Raw genomic sequence first — 15,487 nt, 5'->3', positions numbered from 1 at the left:
TTCATGTAGCCCTACAAGAGTGATTACTGATAAACTGTCTGAAAAAAAAGAAAGTCAAGTTTTAGAGAAACAAAAAAATCACCCACTGACTTTCAAAGCTGCTACATAGTAACGACTTTCTACTTCGAGGACCTTGATAGAAATGTAGTGGAGTGAAAAGTACAATATTTGTCTTTCAAATGTAGTGAAGTTAAAGTCATAAGTTCCCAGAAAAAATAATACTCAAGTAAAGTACAGATACTCAAAAAGTGTACTTAAGTACAATACTCAAGTAAATGTACTTAGTTACTGTCCGCCTCTGCTCTTATGTTACCTTTAACCATACTATTCCATCACAGAACCCGCATGTTGTCATGTAACCCTTCTGTTCTATCATAGAATGCTTATACTATCATTTAACCCTTTTGTTCCATCATAGAGATGGCGGATAAAAAACAAAAGCGGAAAACGTCTGCGGAACAAAAGAAGGCTTAAGGCAATAAGGCAAGAAGTAGGACCCGTGTAAATATCGGCTGGAGAGAACTCAAGGAGCGGAATGCCTGCGATCGGACGCCGAGGTTGCTTTGTTTTTTCTTGATAGGTGAGTAACACTGTGTCTGCGCCGCAACAGCTAAAGTCTGTCTAGTACACTGGACGTGACAAAGTGACAGTTGAAAATCATTTGAAATTTGTGTCAATATGTCATAAATAGAACACAGTTTTCAGTCTGGGATTTGTCGTGTCGTGCTGCGCCGCATCCAGTGTAGACCATGGATATGTATGTATATGTATGTATATGTATATGTATATGTATGGTGTAGACAGCATCACTGATTATAATTAGTTCTATAGTATTTTGTTGCGCTGCTCGCGTCCGGTGTAGACACGGTGTAACATTGGTTTTGCTTTGTTTCACAGAACTAATCGTTGCCTGGGTTGCGTACGTATGTGTGGGGTGGAGCTATCAAAATAGGGGTGAGACCCTTTTGGGGTAGGGGCGTGTTTGTTTTGGTGATTTCAAATGTCAACATTGGCTACCAGAAATAGCTTACCCCACCTTTAAGCTCTATTACTAAAACGTCTGCAGCCTTTATCAATTTGAAGACAGAACGATTCTATCTGAAGCCCTTGAATAAGTAGCAGTCTGGATTAATCTGTCTGCTTTCCTCCTGTCTCTCTCTCTGGTAAAGCAAGTCCCCCGGTGTTACAATGTTCATGTAGAAGGATTTTGTCTCATCGTCACGTTGTATGTCAGACATGCGCAAGAATAGAGTTCAGAAAGGCTACGCTGGTTTATCTGGTAGACAAAGCTCAATGTGTTTCTACTTTGGCCTATTCCAAAAACCTTTGGATAACAGTTTGGAGTTCCTCCAAGCAATGCTTTACATTTTCCTATCTCTATAAACAACTTGAAATAGTTTTGGAAGCACACCTTTTCAGGGTGTGAAATTAGGTTTTCCTATTTCTATAATCAGGCTTAGTTTTAAATGGGAAAGTCTAGATATAAATGTTCAGTTATTTTTTTAAAGATTTACACTATCATTTGAAAGTTTTGTCTGTGTGGGTTTGAAGGAAACCACTTATGCTTACCAAGGCTACATTAATTTGATCAAAAATACAGTAAAAACAGTACTAATGTCCAATAACATTACAATTTAAAAAAATGAAAAAGTGCTGTTTGATATCTAATTGTAAATTAACTGTAAAACTGTGTGTGTTTAGGATTCTCTGTCTAGTCTTAGGGTCAAAATCATGTTGTTTTAGTCCAGCTAATGAGAGCTTTTTGCTCATGAAAACTTGCTGTTATAATATATCTAAGTGAACGAAAGCAGGACAGTTATAAATGAGTGTTTGTGACATATGGCTATAGGGTCATTCCGTTTCAAATCAATCAAATTTCAGAAATTTCCCCGGCTCAGGCATTAAAATATCTTTACTATTTCTTGATATTACATTGGGGTACATTTTTACCCCCTTGTAATCTGGCTCTGAAGCTCAGGTGAAAATTGCCATTTTGAGCCCTCTCTACAAAATAGTGGATTACTCAGTAAATATTCATCCATGACATTTAATATTTTGGCTTTCATCCAATTTCATCCTTTTCATCTATACATGTCAATATTTCTTCAGAAAAAATATAGCAAAATTTAAAATTTGAGCCAGGGACCTCTGACGGAATGACCCTATAGCCTTGTACATTGTGCACCCATAGACCAAACTGAGACAATGACACCATTTTCCAGAGGGATCAGGCAACAGCTCCCGGATATCCCTCTGCATGTGAGAGCCTAGCACAAGGACCACACAGTCAGATGGCACGTTTCCCCAATGGCAGATCAATACTGACCCAGACACCAGGCCACGGCAAAGCATGGTTCATCAGATCAGCAGAGCCACATATAATCACAGTGACCTATTCATATGAACATACTAGCATATACAGTCATGGCCAAAAGTTTTGGCAGTGACATAAATTGTGTGTTTTGCAGTGTGCTGCTTAAGCTGTTGTGGTGTTCATTCACATTGTTTCTAGATTATTGTGTTGATCAGATGCATTTTAAATAATTGCTAAAAGCTTCATTGGCCAAAACATGAACTTTTCACAAAAAAAAAAATCACTGTTTTTTGATCATGACACAAAATGACCAGCTAACATTGACTGACTAATATCAGCAGCACATGTGAAAGTGTGAATGAGTACTAGTCAGGTAAAATCACTATCATACTCGCTGCATGTGTGCTGTGTCCTTTAATTGTAAATACTCAATTAAAAATTTTATATTTCAAGCTAAACATTTGCACAATTAGTGTGAAAAGCTATAAAAGACAGTTGGGAGGTCGATTTATAGCTATATGGTCATGGCTGATCTCGCTTTGTTGGAAGATTTGGCAAACCATGTGCTGCGCAGAGAACACATTTTAAAAGAGCACGCTGATCTGTTTAATGAGAGCACAGAATGGCTTGTCAGTCGTTACCTCTTTCTTTGCCATGACTTCGGTGAGGACGTATACATTCACGTGATAATAAAGGGAGGTGCTGCCACCATAAATGGTTCATTGGAGGCGTTTCTGAATGCAAATGACCATGAATTTGAACGAGCATGGTGCTTAAGAACGTGGGATTTATCAACAATGAATATTTACTGGTGTGCGTAAGAACCGCGTGCACACGTTTGATAAATCCGGATTTTTTTTGTACTTACACACATTCTAAATTTCATTCGTAGTTCAAAATATAGAACCTTTTCTACGCACTCTTGATAAATGAGGGCTCTGGTTTGAGGATCTATGCACTATAGAGGCAACAAATGGTAATACAAAAATAATGATTATTTCTAAACAAATGCCATTGTTCGTGAAAATGATAATATCAAAAACAGCTTTTTATGGGTTTTTATGAGCCAAGGGGTTGTTGTGTTGCTGGTTAGCATGTCCCTGTTGTTATACAAAATTTTGTGGGCAAAAAGCACTGTATATAAATGTTAAAAATGACAAATATATGTGCAGTCTGATGAAATAAGCATAAATATCACATTCTTCCCTTTTTGATTCATTTGGTACACCTCAGTATATTTGCTATAACTAATTAGTAGTAGTAGTATTTTAGTATCATTTATGTAGTGTGATTAATATTTTAAAATAGGCTTTTTATTTTTACTTTTTATTGCATGTTTAGTTTCAATTTTGTTTGTGACAAATTTTTTTAATATTTATATTCAGGTTAAGTAATGTGTAATTTGGTTTTAATTTTAGTTCAGTTTTAGTTTTTACTTACACTTTTTAGTTTTAATTTTAGCTCTTCAACTTCATTTTATTTCTTAAACTTATTTCAGTTAGTTGCCTAGGCAACATTTTTAATTGTCATTTAGTTAAAGTTTTTTTTAATCTAATATTTATATTTCAGCCTTATTTCAATTAATATGTTTATAACAGTTAAAGTTTTAATTTTAGTAAAAAATAGTATCCCTGCATGGTAGCTTTATGGCTACAGAGCTCAGCAATGAATCATACTAATGGTTCATTAACAATCTCTGATGCATATTAAACTGAGGCAGGAGTATTTTAATATCATAAAATACATATTTAAAATTTCCAATAGGTGATGCCTTTGTGTGTATGTTTTTCTACCTAGCTGATTCTCTCCACTCCAGCTCGTCACCCTCGTGTTGCAGCGTGTCCATCTCGGTGAAGAGAGTGGGTGTGGGCATGGTTTCCTCATCATCCCCCAAAATGTAGCGCAGTCGCTCTGCTGCTGGGGAAACTGCGAGGTGAACAGGAAGAGAAGTGATTGAAAACTTGCCTGTTTGGATTTCCCTCAGTCAGATAGCAGAATGAGATGACCTTCATAAATAAAAAGTGCAGTGCAGCACCACACGCAATGAAATTATGTGCCCAAAAGTTGAGAAGAAACAACAAGGACACCCACTGGGTTTATTTGATCCGGTGTTGTGATGGCTGACTGTGCCTGGAGGAACACCGGCGCAGTGTAAGCCATTGTTCATTAATTTTCAGTGTGAGGACTAAAGCTGTGAGCTGTGACTGAAGCTGCACGAGAATCCACACTGTGCTTGTTTTTCTGGGCTTGTTTGAGGTGATGCCAGGGAGTACGTGGCAACGTCTGGGTCGTTCTGTTCTTTATTTGTTTTCATTTCAATGCTCAGCATTTCTCAGCTCTAACACCTGTTAGGTACATCTTTATTTCCAACTATGGTTTGATCGTCTTGGCCTGTTTCTTCCTCCATCCAAATAGGCCACACACAGGCTTCCAGAAGACTAAAAGATATACCTCAAGAAGACACGTGGAATGAGGTGCCTGCATAATAAAGACCCAAGAAACATGCATGAAAGTCAAACTTTACATGTGAGAGAAAGGTCCTTAAACCTCCAGTCCATTATACTCTATGTGAAGAGAAACATGTTCAATTAAACACTGATTAAACACGGCTGACAAAGGAACTGACAGCTTTATTAAAAGGGCAAGAGGCAAACATGCTAAATGTGGTGCTGTCATGGAAACTCCAACTATCATAATTCAGCAATATGAAATGTTAACACGTGATTAGTTAAGAAGCTGTTGACTAAATTAAGTTGAATGCCAAACTATTAAAAAGTACATTAATGCCTAATCCAGCATTGATTTCAGTAATGAAAGATTTATTTTTAAATATTTACTCTAACAAATGGTGGTATGTCTATTGAAGCTGCAGTGCACTGATAAAAATGATTTTGTAGTGAAGTAAATACTACAGAAAAACAATGTAATTTCTACATTAAATAATTTAGTTCAGGCAAGAATAAAAAGTGTTCACACTGATTATGTTTACAAGGAATCTCTAAGTAAATATCAAAGTTATGATCCCATTGTTCCCATCATACTGGGGCATGAATACTTAATAAGTTTACATTTTACATTGTTTTCGAGTTGTATTTACAGTGTTTTATGGTTTAGTAACTTGCTGTTTTGTGACATCTGGAGTTCATTTTCTACTAAGTATTGAGGTCTCTGTGTTCATTCAAGTAATAACTATGTTGAGTAGACTTACTATCTTAAAAAGGATAACATGCTGTTGCTTACTTACATGTTTGTAAGTGAACCACATACTTTAATAGCATGCTTTTTTTCAGTGCTACATTCTTTGAGTAAAGTTTTCAAACTGTGAGTAATTTGCAGAGTAAACTTAAGTAGAAATTACTCATCAAACTCTAACCCACCATGTTAAATTGACTTATTTCCTTTGCTAATTTTACATAACATAGTTAAGTAGATTTTACTTAATTCCATACTTAAATTTTACTTAATAAATATGTGTGCACAAAATCTTGCAAAAGAAAAATTAAGTAAATTTTACTTATTGTTTTTTTTTTCCAGCATATGATGAGTTGTAATTACTCACAGCTGAGAATAAGTGAGGGAAGGAAGATAACATTGATTTTCATGTCAGCAGCAAAGGAGTTTATGGCATTTTTTAGGCTATGTCATAATGCTGAAAAAATGGGAGGTTTTCAATAATAGAGCTGCTTTGTCATTATGTTAATTTGTAGGCCAATCATGAAGGCTAATTCGCCATGGGTTGCCTTAATTTGCTATGGATTTAATGACGGTGGTTTTTAAATATTGATTAAAAAATAAGGCATATATATATATATATATATATATATACTTGTTATATATATATATAACAAGTAGATAGAAAGAATAAGGAATTGTTTATAAAAAAAGAATAGTGAATGCTAGTTAATGGTTAATTAAAAAAAAAAATCTATGTAAACATACAAAAATTCTACAACCTAAACTAAAATTAAAATACAAACTGAAAATATACAAATAAAAGCTAATTGAAAATATGAACAACTACTATAAATATCAAAATAACACCTGCTAGCATCTAAAAACACATCCATTAAAATTCATGTTTGAGGTATGACTGTATACCATAAAAGAGCTTATTTTCCTCATAAATCAAAAACATCCTCTCTAAAAACCCTTAGGAAATTCCCTAGAAAATCCATGGCTAATTTTTAAATCTCTTCTGGGTTTTAGGATTACTGATCAGCTCTATTCTGAACGTAACTTATAAATCAGAACTCATAAATAATACAATGTAGCATGGTATGTTGTTTTGACCTCAAATATGGCCTATTTTATAGATGACAAGTTTATTAGTTATTAGGCTAATATAGCATAAAAGTAACAAATGAAAGTGCATTTTCTTTGAACGTGTGCTTATTTCTCTGTTCTGTGCTGAATGCAAACTTTGATGCACCGCAAGTTGTTTATTCTCATGCGTTTAGAGATGCATCACCATAATTGTTTTTCATGGTCTTCCATTCTGCAGTGACGGCTCTATCCTGCCCTCGGCTCAGCACGAGATTGAGAGTGAGGGTGTGGGGTATATCCGATAAACTCAGCACAACTCCATTTCACACACACAAACAAAGAAATGTATGGCGGTATTGCTCCCTGTAGTCCCCTTGAATTTGCATTCTAACTTTCAGATGCATTTCCTTGAGTCTATTGCCTCACAGGGTATTTGAATTTAACCGTTACCCATCTCTTGCACCTATATGCATAGAATCCATTTTGATTCTACCTGTTTTTTTTTGTTTTTTTTGGGATCACAAGTCTGTTGGATCACCATATTGGCAATAAAGAAGTATGTGGAAAGTTCTGTGTTGGTAAAGGTTTAAGTTTACAACCAGCTCAATCATATGATGCAATAAAGGAAACACTTACAAATCACTAATTGTAATGACTTCAGCTCTGTTTCGGAGCTGATTAAGGACTCACTGGTTCTGTTGATGTCTGAAGGCAGATTGTGCTCTGGTTGATCCAGACCTCCCGCCTCCAGATCGTAGCGGTCTCTGTCATCACAATCGTAGTGTTCGTGTCTGTGATGGTCGTGTCTAAGTCTTCGTTCGGCATCTGCATCACGACTCAACACGGACGAACGTCTCCTCCTGCGTTTGCGACGGTAACCGCGGGGCACTGGCACACCAATGTAGACAGGCTGATGGTCTGTGGAAGGCAGAACACTTTTTGGTAAGAAGATTAATGACATATTGTTCAGTGTCTTGGATGTCATTGATTTTGGAAAGTAATTTCACGCTCCATAGAAAATGGTCTGCTCAATCAAGCAAATGTGACCAAGGGACCAAATTGGCATGATCTGGTTCAACTATTGATACATTATCCCTCAATACTGACATTGTAGGATCGATAAATGGCCTATATTCATTTGCAATAATATCTTCAAGCTTCCAGTTCTGTCAAGTACAAACACTTACTAAAAGAGAATATCTAGCCGTAAGCAAATCATAGGCCTACTAGGCTCAGGCTACTCAGTAATTGGGCCTCGTCTTTGGAATGACTTGCCAGTGGAGATCAGAACGGCCCGTAGCCTGTCTATTTTTAAGTCTCTTTTAAAAACCCATTTGTTTTCATTGGCCTATTAGGACTATATTCTTGCCAATTGTATTTCCTATTTGTGTCTTAATTTTCTGGTTGCAGTTTTTGTATTACTCAATTTTATGATGCCGTTTCTTACTGTGAAGCACTTTGGTCAGTCTTGTGGCTGTTTTTAATGTGCTATATAAATAAAGTAAACTTGAAACTTGAAACTACTATTTAAGTTTACTCTCAACTGATAATTAATCTAATTGTTATAGCAAAGCAATTGTTGAAAGACAATTACACACAAATATATGTTTTCAATATTAATAATAAGAAGAAATGTTTGATGAGCACCAAATCAGCATATTAGAATGTTTTCTGAAGGATCATATGTCACTGAAGACTGGAGTAATGGATGCTGAAAATTCAGCTTTGCCTTCACAGGAATAAATTACTTAAATAAATGTTTAAATATATTACAACAGAAAACATGTATTTAAAATTCTAATCATATTTTGTAATATTATGATTTTACTCAAAAAAAACAAACATGTACAGACCTTTTGAATATTATTGTATGTAAGATAGAGAACACCCCCAAGATTCATTTTTATACATTATTTTGTCCCTCAGGGAACTTACTTTTGCAATTACAACTATAATTATCCCTCATCTTATTGTACAGTATGTTTTATGAGATGTGAAGTGGAGGAGTAAAAACTGTCTGGTTAATTGTGAACGTGAGAGGGAAAATATTTTTAGCTGCTGGTACAGTAATAACCTCACTAATTTGGACATAATGTGCTTTGTGCAGTGTCTCCTGTTGTATCTCTTTGAGATGGCAAAATGGCTGGATGTGTGTGACACTTTATTTCTTCAATGGTGCCTTTCAAATCGTGAATAGTAGACTGATCAAAAGTGACAGTAAATACATTTATAACGTTACATAAGATTTATTTAAAATAAATGCTCTTCTATTGAACTTTATATTCATAAAAATTCATTCAATTAATAAAAAACTCTTTTCAACACTGATACACTCTTAAAAATAAAGGTGCTTGAAAGGTTTCTTCACAGCAGTGCCATAGAAGAACCATTTTTGGTTCCACAATGAACCATTCAGTCAAAGGTTCTTTAAAGAACCATCTCTTTCTTACCTTTTTATAAACTGTAGAACCTTCTTTCACCACAAAGAACCTTTTGTGAAACAAAAAGGTTCTTCAGATGTTAAAGGTTCAATGGAACCATTTAGACAAACAGGTTTGTCTATGGCATCGTGAAGCACCTTTATTTTTAAAAGAGTGTAATACCAAATATGTGAAAATGTGAAAATCAGCATATTACAATGATTTCTGAAGGATCATGTGACATATGACCGAAGACTATAATAATGGCTGCTGAATATTCAGCTTTGCATCACAGGAATAAAAAACATTTTATAATATATTAAAAGGAAAATTAAGTTGTTTTGTAAATTGTAATAATATTGCACTGTATTTTTGATCAAATAAATATATATATTTCAAAAACATTAAAAAACATAAGCAACCCCAATCTTTTGAATGGTATATAGATAAATGTGTGCACCATTAAAAGCAACATGATCATTTTTATTCACTGAGGTCATCTAAAGTTATAATGCAGCTAATATATTATGCATCATAATGATATTTTTCTTCTGTAACATTTATTCATAGGATTGCTCTATAGTTCCAGCTCAGAACTATAGCTATAAACTTGCTCAAGTGAGGAAGCATAAACTTGTAGATCATAATAAGAAAGCATGGTGCAGCATTTCATTAGCTCTGTTGGGTTCCAAACGGGATAAATAGCTGTCACATTGGTGTCCTTCACACTCGATGGCCAGCAGAGCAAGAGAGAGAGAACAATGGTGAAAGGGGGAAAAAGAGAAACGCTGTTGGCCATTTTCACTCACAGGCTCAATCAATGGGTCCCCATTTGTACTCAACCCACTTACAGCACTGGTCCAGTGTCCTCTCTCTCTTCCTGCATGTGTCACTCTACTTTCTTTTTGCTAACTGCGATTTACTGCGACCAACTCTCTCTCCCACGTTACGCCTTTTGTCTAAACATACCCACACTGACAAAAGTTAACTGGAAATTTTCCTTCACACTCTCTCAATTGCTCATTAGTTTAGGAGCAACACTCAGATTATAGTATTGTCAGTGTTAATTCACCAGGAACAGGAATTTTACTTTTCATTGGATGCAGCTATTAAAATAAACATCTAACTAAACCTAGCAGTGATTAAAATGCATGCAATAGGTCCTGCTCACAGGACCGACCCCTTAAATAGGATGTAAAGCAAAAGAAAAAAAAACATGAATACATTCATCATATTAAATGAAATCTGATTCAGTAATAATAAGTGTTTTGTTTATCAAATCTGCAGATTATCTCATGCTGTCAGGGATTCATCACAGTCACTTCAGTCACCATCCAGGATAATCACCCGATCACAGTCATCTGAATTCTGATCACCCGCCCCTGCTGTCACCAATCAAGCCACACTACAAATACACACACATCACAGTCACTCACTGTCCGGTCTACCGTTCACTCCTATGGACTGTTCTGGACTCTCTCTACTGAATTCTCCTAGAAAGACTTACCCTCTGTTCCTCCCGCGATCCTCCAACGACTCTGTTGGAATCTGTTGCACGATCTCCACGAAACCGGCATAAGACACACATCATCTGAACTCAGATAAGAACCCTGGAATCATTCACTGTGTTGACACTCACCAGCCTTTACCTCACCCGTTCCATTCTTATGCTTAACCAGTCAATAAACCATCCTGTTTTGCACTTACCTGTTGTGTCTGGTCTTGCTTTGTGACACATGCATTAAAATGAGTACAGATAAATGTCATCGCTTATTTTTAATTGTTTGGCTCCTACTTCTAAATTTTATTCTACACACACTCCAATTCAAACATTTGTGCTTGGTAAGAATGTTTAATAGTTTTAAAAGAAGTCTTCATGGCTGCATTTATTTAATCAAAAATACAGTAATTTAAATAAACTATTTAAAATAAGTGCTTTCTATTTTAATTTATTTCCTGCAAAGCTGAATTTTCAGCAACCATTACTCCAGTCTTCAGTGTCACATATCATTCTAATATGCTGATTTGGTGCTCAAGAAACAGCTCTTATTATCAAGGTTTAAAACAGTGCTGCTTAATATTTTTTGTGGGAAGTGTGATAGATTTTTTGAAATAGAATACAAATCTTTTGTAACATTGTAAAAAGATCACACACACACAAAAACTGCATTCAAAGCTTCCTTGAACCACAGTAATCCATATCTGTAAAATGACATTTGAGCAATGCTATTTTACCTCAAAAACACAAGGTTATAAAGCCTAAAAGTGCAAACAATTATTTACACAGGCAGCGGAGACACCCAATGCAGATAAAAACATGCATAAGTTACAGCAATGTCACATAACCCTAACAGCATGTTTCATGCTGCTCAATGGATCGTCCCATTTTCCTTTTTTTTAAAAGAGCTACTACACTGAGAAAGTTTTGTTTTCATATATAAAAATATGTGATTGGTAAAAGTCATACCTGATCTCAGTAGCAGTGCATGGATGGAGAGGAGAAAAGCAAATAAAAAGGACTCATCAATACAGAAAATCACTGAGGAGCACAGCTCTATGGGACACGGGACAAAAACTGAACATGTTAGAGAATTAATCTGTAACCCTCTCCCAGTTAATCAGCCCTCACACACAGACACACCCACTCATGCTAACACATCCACAAAGTGTGAGTCAATGCTATGGACTGGTGACAAGGTCGATAAGTAGATAACTGGGACTCAGGGAAATGGACCACTGAGAGCTGTGTTAAGGGATATTACTGACTCACTGTGCACTCCCATGTCCACATCTGTTCATTTAACCTGACTATTCACTCCGTAAGGAAGAGTATCCCTACATAAACCCTAACATTTTAAATAGGTTGTGTCAGAATGATGGAAAAAGTCGAGTCATACACTGACTTTCATTAAGTCTTTTGTTTGAGTTGGCCATATTCAATCATTCTGTCAGGACCACTATCATCAAAGATGATTGACAATTAGCATACAGTTTGGATTGGTGGTATGGTTCTGTTCTGGGCAAGAACTCCCTGCGCATCCATGCAGCCTAGCATGGATGAGAGCAGGGAGCAGCAATAATCCCCCAGGGTAAACAGAAAAGAAACAACATAAATGTATTGCAGATATTGTTAAAGTTCAATAATTTTATGTACACTTTTTAGAATTAGTCTGATTCAAAGGAGAATCAGAAGGCTGAATCCCGACTGACAGAGGAGGAGTTGGGGATGGAGGAGGGTAATTAGCTATTGAGCAATGCGAAAACTGCTGATAATACTGAGGGACCTTATATATCAGTGGTGGGCAAACTTGGCCCTTCTAGGTCACTTTCCTTCAGAGTTTAGCTCCAACTCTAATCAAACACACCTGAACCAGCTAATCATTGTCTTCAAGACTACTAGAAAGCTACAGGCAGGTGAGTTTTATCAGGGTTGGATCAAATCTCTGCAGGAAAGTGGCCTGGAAGGGCCAAGTTTGCCCATCACTGTTATAAATGAATGCTTAGATAGGTGTCGTATTCCCATAGGTAGATGGGGATCAGCTGAGAGTCAGCTGATGCGAGCCTGACTAACGTGACCTGCCAGAACTAATGCTACGCTTGATATTTAAAACATGTATATTGTAAGAATATATTTAGCATCACATTCTTAGTCAACTAATGTTGACTACAAAAATCTCATAACTGGCAATACCTACCCAATTGTTCTTCTTTTTTTTTTTGCTCTGTGACTCCGTGACTTGTGTGGGATACACAATTTTGTGGCCTCGAGCTATTTTTGTAATTTTTTTTCATGAACACAAATGACAGGATAATGTCAGGACGTGCTTTGACATATATTGACTACTAAGAAAAATCCAATTTATAGCAGATGCTGAACTGAGTGCACAAACTCAATGCTCTGTGTCCATCAAAGCACACACACACACACACACAATCAATAACAAATAGAGACTCAAGATAACTTGTGTTACTCACAATTCGTTGGTTGATGACCTCATCCTTCAGGATTCAGGATTTGCGATTCCTGCTGACCCGGACTAATCTTGTTAATAAAAGAATTACCTGCATAAAGACCTGTTATGGTCATTTCATAGTCTTTGGGCTGTAGAAAGCTTGTCGATTAACAGCTATTTGGAACCTTTAACTCATTAAATTAAACATAATTTGGAAACTAAATCTCAACAGACTGCAGGAACCAAAAAAAAGAAGAAAGAAAAGCCACACATAAGCTGTTCTTCTACACATATGGTTTGATTGCAAGTACAATTATTTGGGCACTGTAATCAAACAAATGTGTTAATTCTACTGCATTAAAAACCAAATATCAAAGCAAGTGACATCTGAGTTTTTCTCAGATCTAACACCACTTTTATGAACCATTTTTGCAATTAATTTTAACCAAATTATTTTAATAATGGACATGAATCAAGTTGCCCTACAGTGCACACAGATGTCCAGGCAGAGGAACTACAGATGTAACACATTAATTCTGGATATTACATATTCCACAAAGAAAATCAGAAAGTGTGCAAATATAATTTTTATCTTAACAAATGTCTGTATTCAACTTTTTATTGTAAAATGTCTTACAACATAACAAAGTATTGCTTGGTGACACGGAAAACTGGGTGCTTTCCCTAGTGAAAAATAAATATACTTAAATGTATTTGGAATACATTTACGTATTTCATGCTACATATACTACAAATACATTTACATATTTATGTACCTAATAGAAATACCTTGCAATTGTACTTTTAGTATGCTAAACTGGCATACTTCAAGTCTGCTAAATTGGAACAACTAATGTTGTGCTTAATGCACTTCAATTGTGTGGCTGAAGTCCAACTAAAAATATACTGAAGTATATTTGATCGTGCTAAAGTGTAACTATGGCAAGTATACTTTAGCTACACTTTAAATATCTTGCATTTAAACACTGATATTATTCAAAAATCATACAATCCTCCTCAGTAGTGACATTAAAACACATTTTAGGCTTAATATTAAGAAATGTGCATTGTGCACAAGTAGTACTCCAAATAAAGTTGAATTATAATTATTATATCAGTAAATCTCAAGCGATATGTCAGTAAATGTTAATAGATTTGAACTATACTATTAGTATAGTAGCAATAAATGTTCTGTACTCTTGATTTTGCTGATATACAGCAGCCTGTGAGGTATTTCATTAATATAACTCTCAATGTCACTCTTTCATCATCCACACGAGGTCCTTACTGACGATCCATCAGGGACACATTCCATAACTGCCAGCAGAACCTCACTCATCATTCAACAGACATCTCTCAATCATTTGTGCAAACAGAATATTTCCAGAAGAAATGGCATGTTGATGCATATGAAAAGCCATTTTCTTTGTGAGGACAGAATCCACTCTTGCATTCTTGCATTGCATTTGTGTGAGTAATCAGGGACACCCAATGATATTCATTGGCGAGATTGGATTCATTCTGCTGTCCCGAGCATGGCAGTCCCAGCCTGATTCGTTCTGTGATAACACCATATGGGTTTTTGTCAGAAGATAATAAGATGAGGTGAGTAGGTGTGCATTACCTCAGGGATAATGGGAAGGCAAGGCGCAGTGCATAGCTATTACACTTCTAGTAAACTTCAGAAGAATGAATGCCAGCACACCAATATCTGAAATGTAAAATGAAAACATTAACAATTTGGATGTCGTTTGCACCAACTTATTATAAATTCTGCATTGATTGATTCCAATATTTTGACCTTAAAGATGAAGGTTTCTATAACACCTTACAGTTGTGCAGGTTATGCAAAAACAAGAAAATTGGCTAGTCTATGGAGAATTGGAGGGCACAGGTGCTAGAAAACCAACACTGTAATTTTGAACCTATTTTCTATCATTTACAGTTCAAATTGTACCCTTATTATCTTGTTAGGTTCATTTACCCTCTTTTTTGCACATTGCTTTTTGCTCTTGCACATATTAAAAGTTCTGGGTACAGAATGATAGATGATAAAAAATGGGCTTATTTATTTATTCATTTTTTTTAGCAACAAAACAAGCAACTGAATGCCCTGCAGCTTTTTAATGTGTTCTCTTGACGTTTAAGGTGTTTATTTCAAAGACGCCAGTCTTAGGTCAACACTGATATGTTTTCATCCAGATTTAACAAAACCTCCAAATCCCTGTTGTAGAGAAAACACTTTTCTCCACACAGTCCCCACAGAGATAGATGCACTGGGTTCATTACTTAGATAAGAGACACTGCATTTTAAGCTGCAGCCGGAATGAGCCATATTCCCCCCTCTATTAGACACAAACAAACAGCTCTGGCCTTTTAATATTGTATTATACTTTCAGAGAAGCAGCATAATAATGTGAAAATGTTGATACTTGAGTCACTAACTGTCCACCAATAAGCACAATTGCATAACATTAAATGTCAATTCGAACAACATCAAAACCTTGGGGAGGGGTAAAAACTATATTTTTCTCTAT

The 15,487-nt window shown here is 35.8% G+C and overlaps 1 protein-coding gene across 1 annotated transcript in view; it reads right to left on the bottom strand.

The window, feature by feature from the left end:
- Positions 1-11,780, bottom strand: part of LOC107595028 (electrogenic sodium bicarbonate cotransporter 4-like) — a 19,587-nt gene extending 7,807 nt beyond the window's left edge. Inside the window, exons 1-4 of the mRNA XM_016285303.1 lie at positions 11,768-11,780; positions 7,268-7,495; positions 4,108-4,240; positions 2,853-2,880 (exon numbers count right to left, since the gene is read on the bottom strand). Coding sequence (XP_016140789.1) covers positions 2,853-2,880; positions 4,108-4,240; positions 7,268-7,495; positions 11,768-11,780 — 402 coding nt within the window. The remainder of the gene's footprint in view (positions 1-2,852; positions 2,881-4,107; positions 4,241-7,267; positions 7,496-11,767) is intronic.
- Positions 11,781-15,487: the final 3,707 nt, after the last annotated feature.

Source organism: Sinocyclocheilus grahami, unplaced genomic scaffold, assembly GCF_001515645.1.
Source record: "Sinocyclocheilus grahami isolate Dianchi unplaced genomic scaffold, SAMN03320097.WGS_v1.1 scaffold195.1, whole genome shotgun sequence".
NCBI classification, from domain to species: domain Eukaryota; kingdom Metazoa; phylum Chordata; class Actinopteri; order Cypriniformes; family Cyprinidae; genus Sinocyclocheilus; species Sinocyclocheilus grahami.
The sequence above is the reverse complement of the archived record's forward strand: the minus strand, read 5'-3'. Positions and strand labels throughout refer to the sequence as shown.